The sequence below is a fragment of the Panicum virgatum genome, chromosome 2K (assembly GCF_016808335.1).
Source record: "Panicum virgatum strain AP13 chromosome 2K, P.virgatum_v5, whole genome shotgun sequence".
NCBI classification, from domain to species: domain Eukaryota; kingdom Viridiplantae; phylum Streptophyta; class Magnoliopsida; order Poales; family Poaceae; genus Panicum; species Panicum virgatum.
The window spans coordinates 62,360,515-62,374,142 of NC_053137.1; the positions used below are offsets into that span (position 1 = coordinate 62,360,515).

The 13,628-nt window shown below is 49.3% G+C and overlaps 3 protein-coding genes and 1 pseudogene across 4 annotated transcripts; 3 read left to right on the plus strand and 1 right to left on the minus strand.

Annotated features, from left to right (window-relative positions):
* Positions 1-922: 922 nt before the first annotated feature.
* LOC120693042 (GDSL esterase/lipase ACHE-like) lies at positions 923-4,180 on the plus strand. The gene is made up of 5 exons (XM_039976444.1): positions 923-1,313; positions 2,716-2,928; positions 3,032-3,201; positions 3,321-3,591; positions 3,691-4,180. The coding sequence occupies exons 1-5, from the start codon at positions 1,034-1,036 to the stop codon at positions 3,951-3,953; spliced, it is 1,197 nt and encodes a 398-aa protein (XP_039832378.1). The 5' UTR covers positions 923-1,033; the 3' UTR covers positions 3,954-4,180.
* A 1,113-nt stretch (positions 4,181-5,293) lies between these two features.
* On the plus strand, positions 5,294-6,473 carry LOC120696213 (annotated as a pseudogene).
* A 1,011-nt stretch (positions 6,474-7,484) lies between these two features.
* LOC120693051 lies at positions 7,485-10,839 on the plus strand. 2 transcript variants are annotated; one of them, XR_005682842.1, is made up of 5 exons: positions 7,485-8,112; positions 8,190-8,334; positions 9,132-9,291; positions 10,042-10,217; positions 10,567-10,839. XR_005682842.1 is itself a non-coding variant. In XM_039976451.1 (5 exons), the coding sequence occupies exons 1-5, from the start codon at positions 7,593-7,595 to the stop codon at positions 10,570-10,572; spliced, it is 1,011 nt and encodes a 336-aa protein (XP_039832385.1). In that variant the 5' UTR covers positions 7,491-7,592; the 3' UTR covers positions 10,573-10,839. The 2 variants fall into 2 exon arrangements, 1 of the variants encoding a protein (XP_039832385.1); XM_039976451.1 differs by having other exon boundaries at positions 7,491-8,112; positions 10,038-10,217.
* Positions 10,840-11,449: 610 nt separating this feature from the next.
* Positions 11,450-12,603, minus strand: LOC120693062. The gene has a single exon (XM_039976465.1). The coding sequence runs from the start codon at positions 12,497-12,499 to the stop codon at positions 11,687-11,689; it is 813 nt and encodes a 270-aa protein (XP_039832399.1). The 5' UTR covers positions 12,500-12,603; the 3' UTR covers positions 11,450-11,686.
* Positions 12,604-13,628: the final 1,025 nt, after the last annotated feature.

Here is a 13,628-nt window from a genome sequence, read left to right on the forward strand (position 1 = left end):
CTTAGCTATCCTAGTCCTAAGTTATACTACATCATTTCCAACCTGTAACCATCACTTTCATTTCATGGCCTAGAAATGCCCCACACACTAAACATCACGTATGATCGACCGGTAACAATTAACAGGATCCAGGCGCATCGAAGAGACAAACACAAATCTACTTATCTATCTCGTGACAGCCACTTCACCAAAAGTTTTCCTTCTAGACACCGCATCCCAATGATAACATGCCACCGTATTTTTTTTCCCCTTTTACTTTGCGGCATACTGCACCATTGATGCCTTCGCATGGTGGTTCCAGGGCTGGACTCAGGCTGGTGGTGCGCAACCAAATCATAGTTTCTGTTTCTGCTTCTGCTTCTGGTTGCCGTCACATCCAAGCCTCCCAAGAAGACGGTAGCATTCGGTTTCCCCTTTCGCGAGCTCAGGCCACAGCGTGCCTCTCTGCGATGCTCATCCAGAGAGGTGCGTACGTGTCGCGGCCTCGTGGCTGTCCTAGAACCTCCGTTTACTACTCGGTGGAGCCGGGTGCCGCGACCGGGACGCAGGCCCTTCAACGAAAGCCCCGCTCCAGTGAGCGCGCAATATCTGTGTGCTCCACCAGCACCACCAGCGCGCGGCACACCGGCCTCGGAGAAGGCAAGCGCGGCGCGCCGTCATGTCACGCCATCTCGTCCCACCGCGCTCGCGCCGCCCGCCCCCTATCGGTTGTCGCTGTCGGGCAGGCACGGCACCGCGTGCGTGCCCAGCCCGTTTTGTTCGACTGGGAGATTCAGCCAGCACAACAATATCTTCCTCTCACGCTAAATCAGCTAGCCAGCCAAGCAGCCAACCAACCAACAGTGTTTTCCTCTCGCACCAAATCAGCCATCCAGCCAGTCGAACAAGGTCCATATCTCTATCCACGGATCCGTGCCCTCCTCCGCCCCTCCCAACTCGCCCCACGGCGCCACCACCCGCGCCCCAGCCCTCACTCTCACTCTCGCTCTCGCTGTGTCTCACACAGAACGCGCGCGCAAAGAAACGAGGGGAAATGGCCACCGCCACGGCCGCCACCTGGGCGGCTAGGACAGCCGCGCTGCTGCTGCTCCCGCTCGTGCTGGCGCTGGCGCTGGCGCCGCGGGCCTCCGGGGCCGCGGCCGCGGGCGGCGGGGACTGCCACTTCCCCGCCATCTTCAACTTCGGCGACTCGAACTCCGACACCGGCGGTCTCTCGTCGCTCTTTGGCGCCGCGCCGGCGCCCAACGGCCGCACCTTCTTCGGCAGGCCCGCCGGCCGCTACTGCGACGGCCGCCTCGTCATCGACTTCATCGGTACGTGCACGTTCGCCGGCTCCCCCGAACCGTTCGGCGACCTAGTGGCTGGCAGCCGGCTGACAGGAGCTGCGGGTACCCGCCGCCATGGTCATGGTCTCCGCGCCGTGCCGCCGTGCGCGCGTGTTTTTACTGTGCACGCCCTACTTTTCACCTGCTCGCCTCTCCTTCATGATTGCACACTGCGCGCCGGGACCCATCGATCCATACAGCCAACCAGAACCTACCGCCCTCACTTGCCGGGACCAGTAAATGCGGCGTTAATTCGTCCTGCTCTTCGTGCAATCGAGAGAAAAGTTTGGAAAAAATGTTCATGCATTGCATATTTGCATAGCAGTAACTTCTAGTAAGGTCTCTAGCATAGTACATCAAATTATCGCGTTCCGATCTTATCTGTTCCTCCTCACCGCTGGAACACGACGATGACAAAGCAAACAGACAAAGATTGCTGCCTGATCCCTCACACGCCAACCCATGTTGGTCACGAACACCAGGTAGAAGCAGCCAAGCCAACCCCGACCCTGAAACGCCGGGTTCCCAGACCATGGGCCGGCATGGCCGTGGCGGTGCCTCTCTATTCGAGCTCATACATGTCAGGGAGTGCAGCCGTGCTTAGGGCAATGATGCCCATCCCCCGTCTCCATCCAACACGTGAACGCGCGGGGATCTTAGTTTATAGCTGCGTGCCGACACGATCTTAGTTTTATTCCAAACAATCTGACAAAAAGTTCAGTGATTCGCGTAAAGCATCTTCAGCGTATGATCGAGTGGCGCTGCCATGCTGTTGGGAGATACGTTCAGTGGAGATCTCCTGTTGGTCTGCACAATGGGAATGGGAATGTCAGTATCCTTTTACAACTCTTTGGGATCCTGATTTTGGGTAAGGACAGAAAGAAGCATTAGCTTATTCAGGTAGGTGCGTCGAAATATAGTGGGGGCAAACTGGCACGAATGGGGAATGATCGGGAATCGGATTTGGGTTGCAGTGGGGGAATATCGAATATGGATGCTTCACTTTAAAGATTCTGACCAGAGTTGAAGGATAAAGGGTGACAATAGCCTCTTTTTTCTTTTGCTGTAGCCCTATGGTTGGGGAAACAGCACTAGAAGATGAGCACACAGTGTATGTTTGTGCTCAATCTTTTGACAACTTGAAGTGTTTTTGCCAAATTGATGCACATCACAACTTGTAAGGAGTGGCAATTAGTAACATCATGTTTTTTGTGATTCATGATATGTGGTTACTAACTGGCACCTACTGATTACGGAGTTTCAGGCTTTGAGCCATAGTATATGGCTATATGCTTAAACTGAAAGTGGTCAGACAGTTACCATTTATCAATTGGAAAAATGATACTGCTTAATATACTACAGTATTTATCCTTTCTGTTTGCAACTGCAGCTGAAAGCCTGGGAATACCTTACCTCAGTGCATACCTCAACTCGATCGGAAGCAACTTCACACAGGGAGCCAATTTTGCAACAGCCGGTTCGTCAATCAGACGGCAGAATACATCGCTGTTCCTCTCTGGTTTCAGCCCCATTTCCTTGGACGTGCAGTCCTGGGAATTTGAGCAATTCATCAACAGAAGCGAATACGTCTATAACAACAAAGGTACCATTTCAAACTCAATAATCTCTCTTTCTTGTATAGCCACTTTTTTTAGGAAACATAGCATTTCCGATCCAATTAACTACTCTTCTGTTTTTACATGTAGGCGGTATCTACAGGGAGCTCCTGCCAAGGGCAGAATACTTCTCCCAGGCTCTTTACACCTTCGACATTGGCCAAAACGACATCACCTCGAGCTATTTTGTTAACAACACCACTGCAGAAGTCGAAGCCACAATCCCTGATCTGATGGAGAGGCTCACATCTGTAATGCAGGTGCATTGCAGCTCTCAGAACACGAACCACAAAACTGAACAGCATCCATTGCTGTTTGACAGAGGTTGCCCACACACCTGTACATGGATGCTCTCTGCTAATTAGCTGAATCTATGCAGAGTGTGTACGCACGCGGAGGAAGGTACTTCTGGATCCATAACACGGGGCCGCTCGGCTGCCTGCCCTACGCGCTGCTCCACCGCCCTGACCTCGCCGCTCCCGTGGACGGCGCCGGCTGCTCCGTCACCTACAACAAGGTCGCGCAGCACTTCAACCTCAGGCTGAAGGAGACCGTGGCGAGCCTCCGGAAGGCGCACCCTGATGCCGCGTTCACCTACGTCGATGTGTACACCGCCAAGTACAAGCTGATCAGCGAGGCCAAGAAGCTCGGTAAGGCGCCAACGCCCCAGCCGATGAACAAAACCAGTGCATAGCCTCTGAACATTGGGATCGTGGAAACCTCATCTGCTGGTGTTGTTTGTAATGCAGGCTTCGACGACCCTCTGCTGACCTGCTGCGGCCATGGCGGCCGGTACAACTTCGACCTGAACATCGGCTGCGGCGGGAAGAAGCAGGTGAACGGGACGTGGATGATGGGGAATTCCTGCGAGGACCCCTCCAAGAGGGTGAGCTGGGACGGCGTGCACTTCACCGAGGCCGCCAACAAGTTCGTGTTCGACCAGATCGTCGCCGGCGCGCTGTCGGACCCGCCTGTGCCGCTGAAGCGAGCATGCCAGAGCAAAGGTCGATGAACCGGCCGTGTGTCACTACTAGGGCTGGCTACGCTGCAGCTGCTGCTGCAGCTGCTTCTTGCTGTGTGAGTGTCCAATTGGAGGAGCACGCGTGCTCGAGGATGGGGTATACTGACTCACTTGTAACTAGGCGTATAGTCCGCGCATTTGCGCGGCTAGTATTGAAAATTTAAAAATTTGCATGTCGTTGTATTCTTACTTAAATGTTATACTATTTTTTTACCATACATCATCCTGTTCATTATCGTAAATTATATTTTATTGTTGATTAAAACAATTCAACTATGATCTACCTATAATAACAATTTGATTTGTTGAGATTTAATAATATTATGCAAATAATTATTCTTATTTTTATTTTATTTTGATTGATTGTTATTAGCTTTAGTTTTTATTAATAGTATATCTTTGTAATGGATACATAATTAAATGATATTTTATATTTAATTTTTCATAATTGCATTGGTGGGTGGTTTTTAATTAGGCACAGATGTATTTTGGGCTAGTTTTTATCGTAATGGCAGTTGTGGGTAATTTTTATTTTCTATTTTTCTCCGATTAACGTGAGAATTTCTAGACCCTGAGAGCGAACGTGGAGGCTCTATTTGTTGGCCAAATAATAAGATAATAGATAAGGGAAATGGAAATCACACAAGGTGTTTTGCTGCCCCAAATAGGATGATCAGGAATATTAGTATTTACATTACGAGGGATTTTGCTGTCGAAATACAAGATGCAGAAAGAGCCTGCTTGGTTGGCTATTAAAATGTGAACGTACCAAAATATGGACATATCAATTTTTTTATCAAAATCTTAGTAATTTTAAAATAACACTTACTTAGGTGGGTTATTTTTTTGGATTCCAACCAAACAAGGGACAAAAATTGTAGGCTTATCCAAATTTTGGCTGGGCAGATTTAGGCATTTAGCACTCAACCAATCAGATTCACAATATCACTTTCTTCCTAAACTTTGTCGTTCATGTCCTCACGGGCCGGAATGAGATCCTCTGCAGTCGGGTTTTTGACTTTACTCTGCAATCACAAGATATCAGCCGTCAACCCGTGATCCTACGATGTTCCAGTGCTGGTGCTTGCACGCGGCTCTCCTAGCCGCTGGCTCTTTCTCGCTGGCTCTCCTCTGCAACTGTTTCTATTGAAAGCAAAAGAGTTTCGTTTTGCATGTCGATGCAAGGTGCCAAGTGCAACCCGTTCCCTCTCTCCACCATCGTTCTAAGAAAACCTCCAGTTTTCTCGGTAACTACTTCCATCGATCGCTGCTAGCCACTCGGTCCTCTCACCGTCGCCGGCAGCTCTCGGCCATCGAACCGGCCGGCCACCGCCGACATGGCTGCAGTAGCGGACGAGGAGGCGTGCTTGTACGCGTTGCAGCTGGCGTCGTCGTCCATCCTCCCCGTGGCGCTCAAGAGCGCCATCGAGCTGGGCCTGCTCGACGTCCTGGAGGCCGCCCGTAAGGCTGCGGGAGGGGGCGACGCCGCGACACTGGCACCCGCGGAGGTTGTGGCGCGGCTGCCCGTCGCGCCCAAGAACCCCGACGCGCCGGCCATGGTGGACCGCATGCTGCGGCTGCTGGCCTCCTACGACGTGGTGAGGTGCCAGGTGGAGGAGGGGGATCCGGACGGCAAGCTGTCGCGGCGGTACGGCGCCGCGCCGGTGTGCAAGTGGCTCACGCCCAACGAGGACGGCGTGTCCATGGCCGCGCTCGCGCTCATGAACCAGGACAAGGTCCTAATGGAGAGCTGGTCGGTGATCAGCTGCTTTGCTTCCAATGTTCCACGCGCTCATGAACCAATTTGTTAATTTCACGCCTTGACAAAAAAAATTCTTGAACAATTCCTGTGGCAGGTACTATTTGAAGGACGCCGTGCTGGAGGGCGGCATCCCGTTCAACAAGGCGTACGGCATGTCGGCGTTCGAGTACCACGGCACGGACCCGCGCTTCAACCGCGTCTTCAACGAGGGCATGAAGAACAACTCCGTCATCATCACCAAGAAGCTTCTAGAATTCTACACCGGCTTCGAGGGCATCGGCACCCTCGTCGACGTCGGGGGTGGCGCCTCCACGCCATCACCTCCCGCTACCCGCACATCAAGGGGATCAACTTCGACCTCCCCCACGTCATCTCCGACGCGCCACCGTTCCCGGGCGTGGAGCACGTCGGCGGCGACATGTTCAGGTCGGTGCCCTCCGGCGACGCCATCTTCATGAAGTGGATCCTCCACGACTGGAGCGACGCCCACTGCGCGACGCTGCTCAAGAACTGCTACGACGCGCTGCCGGCACACGGCAAGGTGATCGCCGTCGAGTGCATCCTGCCCAAGAACCCAGAGGCCATACCAAAGACGCAGGTCATGTTCCACGCCGACATGATCATGCTCGCGCAGCGTCAAGGAGCGGTATGAGAGGGAGTTCGAGGAGCTCGTCCGCGGCGACGGGTTTGCGGGCATCAAGGCAACCTACATCTACGCCAACACGTGGGCCATTGAGTTCACCAAGTAGACATTGTGCATATGCATGCACTTTTTCGATGAGATGGTGGTCGTCCTCATTATATTGCCTGATACGAAAACCATCGTAAAAATATATTTGAATCCAAGTACTAACGCTTATAAATGGTAAACTTTAACATTAACTCAATCCAAACTGTTACCACCGAACCGGACGCCTCGTCTCCACTGCCGGGGCCATTGGATATGTAGAAATTCAAAACCCTAAGCTCCGCCGTCTTAACCACCACGTCGGCAGGCCGTTCCACCCACCTCCCGCTCTTGTCAGCAGCTGCTCCACCCCTCCCTTTCCTAGTTTGCAACCCCCTCCCCTGTCCTCGGGTCCATCACCGTCACGAGTAAGATTCTGAAGTCTGAACTCTTGGGGCTTGATTGGTTGCCCGCGTCTAGCACCAACAGGCTCCACGGATGCAAAAGATTGATATTGGTTCCCTGTACTCAGCGGTAGCCCTGGCTCATCAGATGCAAGAAGCCACTTCGAGCCAGGCTCCCAAGATACACAGAAAACAGTCATTTCCCTAGAGTCTGGCTGGCGCCATGCGCGTGCGAAAACTCGGACCACACCGCAGAGACCTAAACAGCCGGTTTGCTTGCAGCAAAACAGGCTACCAATCACTATCTTCACCCCGCCTGGTTGCATATGAATGAGGACGAAACAGAAGGTCCTTGCACCTTGGGAGCCTAGCCAGCGGTGGCCTGCATCGCCGGTGCGAGCCAGGCTCGGCAGCTAAAGGAACCAATCAGGCCCTTGATGTTCCAATCTAGAAACCTACCCAAAGTAAACATGAATGAACCAAAACATTAACTCTCATACTGCTCGTCCAACTCATCCTCGGACCAATGATCCTAATAAATTCCTAATTGAAGTGAGTATACTAGTATATTTCTACAACTCAAAAACTACTGTGTGTATATATAGGAACAGTCTCGCTAACTTTTGCTTCGATTATGTCTGTGCTGGTTCAAATCATGAGCGTTGATTTTAGATCTAGACCATCGGACCATCCCCTCCGACCACTGTCAAGTCGTCCTCCCGTTCCCGTCTACCCAGCCCGGAAGCCGTACTCAAAACCCCAGGCCGGCAAGCGCCGCCGCGACCCGCCACGCCGCCATGTCCGCCGCCGCGGCGCTCCGGGCGACTGAACCGCTGCCCCTCCCGAGCGGGCTCTCTCTCTCGCCGCGCCTCAAGCTTCTGCTCACCTTCTTCCGCGCCGACCTCACCGTCCGCCCCCTCGACGAGTGGCAGCTCAAGTCCGCACTCCTCGCCTTCCTTCGCGACCCGCCTCTCTCGCTCCCGCTCCTCCCTGACTCCGACCTCTCCGTGCGCCGCCTCCCCGACCTCCAGAAGCGCCGCCGCGAGGAGCCTGTTGCCTCTGGCGTCCTCCACGTCCGCGATCTCTCCTTCCTCCGCCCCCGCAAGGGCGACGGCGAGGCCGATGGGATGACCCCGGAACAGGAGGAGGAGAAGTACTTCGAGTGGCGGAGCTCCCTGGTTGAGAAGCTCGAAGGCATCGAGCTCAACCTGGAGGGAGTCAAGTTCAGGATGACAGTCGAGATCCCGCCGTCCGATGACTTCAGGGTGATGAAGAAGTCATGGGAGAATTTCTACTCCTCCGAGCTACTCAATAGCAGTATGAACTGGTTCCTGTATTGTATTTTCTTGGTATTCCCTGCTAGGTGGAGTTGGATTGACATTTGCTGGTATCAGGGAACCCGGTGAGGAAGATAGCGAAAAGGCCGGATACAATTGTTGTCCGTGGTGTGCCGTCCAGGTGGTTTGCGGAAACAAGAGTATCATCCAAGCCATCTACGCTGGTCACGCACACAATTTTTTCAGCACTGGGCAAAATAAGGTGGGTTTTGGTGTTCTCAGAATTTGTTTGGCTCATAACCCAGTGCCTGCATTTTCAATGGTTTACAGCTTAAATGAATTAGTGATGTAAGAAATGGAAGCTGCCAAAGCCTGAAGTCATCTAAACTAAATGGACATGATCTGCATTCGGCCTCTTATAAAAATCTAAAACACTGTTATTCCTTATTCGATTCAATTTTGTCCGTCTCAGCAGCTTCTTGTTTTGTTTGTAGAACAACATTTATTCTCATGTGTCTTATCATCTTATGTTATCCTGAAAAGTGCATACTGCTACTGAATTGATACGCATAGAATATCTAAGTTTTGCAGGTAGCTTCCTCAATGTGTTATTATTAGTTCATTTTTCACATATTGCTTTCTATACAGTGGTTAGTGGTAGTATGATACTTCGCATGTACATCAGCAAATATAAATTTGCGATGATTATAATTCATATATGAAGCATATTTCTAGATCATAAATAGAAAAGAAACTACAAAAAAACATCTCGATAAGCTGACAAGCTTGCCCTTTGCAAAATGATTTCCTGTGAATTGGCTTCATTGAAGCTGTGGTACTCCGATCTTCATATTTCATTAGTATCTGTATTCATATAGTTTTTTTTCTCCTTACTAGCGTTGAAGGTACTTTGTATCTGTATAGTTTTTTTCCTTACTAGCCTTTAAGGTACTATGATAATTTTTACTCTGTTAATACTAGATTCTGCAGTACATTTTACCGTCCATGTACTTATTGGGCCTAGTACTTTCTTGCAACATTCTTCCATCCAAATGACAGGACCCTAAATATTGCAAATGATGATGAGTTAGAAGCAAAAGAAGATGGCTCTACTAAGGAGCTCATATCTGGACTCAATTGCAAAGTTTGGGTGCAATTTGAGAACTACGATGACTTCCATGATGCAATGAAGGCGTTATGTGGACGCTCTTTAGAGAAGGTAAGTTTTTTTTCAGTTATCTATCATTTTTCAATGCTTCCTTCTGATTAGGACAGCAATATGACAAATTGGCAACATTTGCTTCACCATTTTATTTACGGTACCTAAGTTGATTCATCATTCCATAAGGATTGATTTGCAGTTTACAGTTGTCTACCAGCAGTGATTTTGTGTGGATGTTTCATAGCATGTGCCCTTCTCAAGTTCTCAACTTCTCATGCGCGGCATAATCACATAACCATCTCAAATAGTACTAGATATTATCTACCTTTGTTACTTTATGTCTGGAGAACCCTGTGGAGAAACATTTCATGATCTTGAAAATGCCTATCTTTGTACTGCATAAACTGAAAAGCTAGTGAGCCATAGTAGCATGTACTAATTAGAGTACAGATATCTTAAATTAGCCAAGGATATCACGCCACAAGAAACTTAAAAATGCTTGTACCTATTGTAATCTTTGGTTAGAAGTATTTGTATGATGATTGACAGCTGCAACATCTGTCAGGAATTGCTCATTCACTTGCATATACAGCTCTAGCAAGTGTTATCTGAGAGCCTTTTGAAGGAACATATTTCATTCTACCTTGGCATGCATTTAAAGTGATAACTTCACTTTTCTAACACTTACAGTGACCCACATGTTCGCAATACTGTTTCTTTTTAGAATTGGTTCAAGACATCTAATGATTGTTTGTATTATGTACTTTTGGAAATATATTGAGATCTTCAGTTTGTTTCTGAAGGAAGGATCACGGTTGAAAGTAGACTATGACGTGACCTGGGACCGCGAAGGTTTCTTCCGTATTGCTCAGTATGAGCCTGCTCATAGCAGGTTAGGTGAGAGGGATGCATCAGCATCAGTTCATGGCCGGAAGAAACATTACACTTCACGAATTGAGTCAGATCATAGGAAGAGATTTAGGGTAAGTCACCAGATCAAGCCTTCTATTTAAGTTTCTAGTCTTCTGTAGTTCTGTGGTGTGTGTGTTGTCTGCTTCAGCAAAACATTGTGCGCATGGTAGTTGGTAGCTGCCAAATTTATCTGTCGACCTAACTTTTCATGGTTCTAGTAAAATCACTACCTGCTCTGTTAATTATCTGTAAAATACTTTCATTTCAAATACTCGGTCAATATATCCTGATGCTAGGCAGTGTTGTGAAGTTTATCTTGCCAATTTCATTGGGTTTCATTTGCAAATATGATGTATTTATTACTTTTATCTCTATGTTCTCAAAGTTTTGAACATGCTGTTTCCATTCATTTTGATTCAGGATTGATGACGCAAGAGTATGGTATGAGCAACACTGTTGTTCCATGAGGAGAGGGAAACGGCTGTTATGTACCATTGTATTGCTCCATTCTCAGATTTCAATTTTTTTTCCTCCTTTCATTGTCAATTAACCTAACAGAAAATTCATTCTGATAGTTACTGATCTGTAGTTATGACTATCAGTATTGTGCTGGTTGATAGAGGGCAGAGAGCAAAACAAAACACAACTGTTTTTTCTTGTCTAAGAATTGATAGATTGAGGACCGGTGGCGCAGCCCATGCTCATCGATCAGAAATGAGAATTGGGATGGATAAACCTACACGTGCGCTCTTAACTGCAGATAGGGTACAGCCGTGCAGGTCGAGCTTTCTAGATACCAGAACTGCAGTCTCTGTTTTTTTCTTTCTTTGAAAGATTGCAGTCTCTGGTTTGGATAACCTCTTTCTGTGTAGAGGATGAGATGTTTTCTCTGACGCAAGGCTAAGATCAAGTAGGGGATGTGGATCCCTGTCTGCAATATGTTCCCACTGAAATCTGTAACTTGAGATTGGTGTCGAGCAGGTGTCTCGTGGAATCACGGTGCAGATGTGGCAGGTGCCGATGCATCGACTTGCTTTGAATCTTCTCGTCTAGAATGTCAACCAGGTTGTATATTTCCAACTTCCAAGCATCTAGAAGTACACATGCCTGACTTTTGTTCCATGCGCCCTTCTTCACGCTCATGCAGTGTTGCAACATGCATAAATCTAGAAGTGGAAAAAGTCGGGCAGGCGAATGAGTGGAAAAAGGACAAATATGTCCACGGCAAAAGAGATATATTGCTGTGATCTGAAATGAATCAGGATTCATACAAAGATGATTCGAGATGAGAAGCAGGCTGAACTTTGTGGGATATCCATGATTCAGGAGTTATTTGATATTTATTCCGAATGACCGGTGCTTTATGAACACTTGTGGGGCAGCCACACAAAGAAGGGGCTAATTTACATTTTTACAGGCACGAAAGAAAAGGTAAATCAACTCTAAAAAAAGGGAGGAAAGATAACCTGGAAAATTTGATCTTTCTGGCCACCCAACTACACAAAATTTACAAACTATACAGCACAAGTCATCCTGCAAATCACCCCTTCTTTCGATGTGCATGGCTTCTTGGTGAAATCATCTCATGAGCAGCGCCAGAGCTGTTCTTCTTGCCATGCGAAGGAGGTGGCGCCACAGCGAGTTTGTCGCCGGTCTTGTGGACAACATCCTTGCGGACCTTCACCGCCGGCGATCTCAGGGCTTCCTCCCCGCTCAGGACCGGCAAGAGATACCACCAAACGGAGGTGCAGCAGATGGCGAACACCCTCCCGAACACCACGAGGCTCAGCAGCAGCAGCGCCATGGCCACCGGCCAGTAGTGGCACGGCCTCACCTTCCTTCCCCAGGCCCAGGACCACCTCACGCCGCTGGCCTTACTCTTCCTCGCCGGCACAGCTGCCTTCGGCGCCACCGCCGCCGCCGCCGCGGCGGCAACGTGGGCGGGTTTAGCGGGTTCTTCCTTGGGGCTGGCAGGCTCCGTGGGCGGCGTTGACGACCGCGAGGTTGGCTTGCTTTGCCTCTTCTTGGCGTCGGCAGCCTGCTCCTCCTCGTGTGGGAGCTTGACGACGATGGGCACCCAGCCCTTGGCATCGGACTGCACGAACCGGACCATGAAGTGGCCGGCGTCGACATCCGAGCCGACGCGCCGCAGGATCTTCTCCTTCTTGGACTCGAGCTCGGACAGGACGGTGGAGAACTTGTCCAGCCCCCGCGACGAGTAGGGGTTGTCCTTCCCCTTGGTCTTGCCGCCCGCCTTCTTCGCCTTCGCCGCGGCGTCCGGCTTCCCGCCGGCGCCCTCCTCCTTGTCGACGTCCCTGAAGCTACCCGTGCCGCAGAACAACATTTCTCGCATACAGTTTACGACTTGCCGTGTCAGGGACGACCCAGACTTTATAAAGAGGCCCGGCCGTCGTTGGTGCAGCACGGCAAGATTGAGGAGCTGCTGCTTGTGGTTTCGTGACGCCTTGATGCCATCCGTGCCGATTTCGTTCGTCCGGTCTCTGGGACGACCCGGCCGCGTGAGGACGACCGCGGCGCAGTTCGGGCCTGGTCAAGCGTGGAGGGGCCAACCGGCCAACAAGCACTATTCAATTCGCTTCCATGGCTTGTTTGCCACGTTTGACTTGGTGAATTCGTTGTTCCCATTAGCAAATGCAGGAATTTCCCAGGAACATGACCTAGCTGTATGACGAGTCTCTTATGAGGGGGCGTTTAGTTGTTTTTGGTGAAAATTTTTGGGTGTCACGTCAATGTTTGATTAGATGTCGGGAGGGTTTATCGAACACTAATTAAAAAAATAATTTCAGAACTCACTTGGAAACCGCGAGACGAATCTTTTGAGGCCTCTGACCGCATCATTAGCACATATGGGTTACTGTAGCACTTATGGCTAATCATGCACTAATTAGGCTCAAAAGATTCGTCTCGTTGTGTACATCCAAACTGTGTAATTAGTTTTGTTATTTAATTACATTTAGTGCTTCATACATGTGTTTAAAGGGGAGTTGAAAATTTTTGGGTGAAAATTTTTGGGAACTAAACGGGGCCTGAATTTATGATTCTGCCTCGCTCAAGCAAACCAAGGCGTACTCTTCTTTGTAATTGTAGTCTTGTCCGTTAACTTCTTACTATTGGTCACCCATCGAACTCATCCAACCGTCTGGATGCTGATGATTTGAATGAATTTGTTTTCAACAAGACACATGGTCTTTCGAAAAAAAAAAACAAGACACATACTAGCTATATTCTATCTCTTTTAGTATTTTATTAGAGAGATTGATGAGCCAGCATATATCTTGAGATTAATAAAATCACCACCAACGTATTGAGTTCGAGAACCTAACAGTCTGGATTTGAAATAATAATATTCTGCGGTACTTGCTTGTATTTAAGGTGAGTTTGTGTGTTTAGGTAATGCGTACGGTCTTAGTCAGTATAAGATCAGTTAGATGAAGCACGGCTCCAAAATTAGATGGCTGTCA

Bases quoted from the DNA above. Each gene is read 5' to 3' on its own strand.
- LOC120693042 (XM_039976444.1), top strand. From the start codon at position 1,034: ATGGCCACCGCCACGGCCGCCACCTGGGCGGCTAGGACAGCCGCGCTG. The intron at 1,314-2,715 runs GTACGTGCACGT...TTGCAACTGCAG, and splicing joins CCTCGTCATCGACTTCATCG to CTGAAAGCCTGGGAATACCT. The intron at 3,592-3,690 runs GTAAGGCGCCAA...TTTGTAATGCAG, and splicing joins CAGCGAGGCCAAGAAGCTCG to GCTTCGACGACCCTCTGCTG.
- LOC120693051 (XM_039976451.1), top strand. From the start codon at position 7,593: ATGTCCGCCGCCGCGGCGCTCCGGGCGACTGAACCGCTGCCCCTCCCG. The intron at 8,113-8,189 runs GTATGAACTGGT...TGCTGGTATCAG, and splicing joins CTCCGAGCTACTCAATAGCA to GGAACCCGGTGAGGAAGATA. The intron at 9,292-10,037 runs GTAAGTTTTTTT...TTGTTTCTGAAG, and splicing joins GTGGACGCTCTTTAGAGAAG to GAAGGATCACGGTTGAAAGT.
- LOC120693062 (XM_039976465.1), bottom strand. From the start codon at position 12,499: ATGCGAGAAATGTTGTTCTGCGGCACGGGTAGCTTCAGGGACGTCGAC.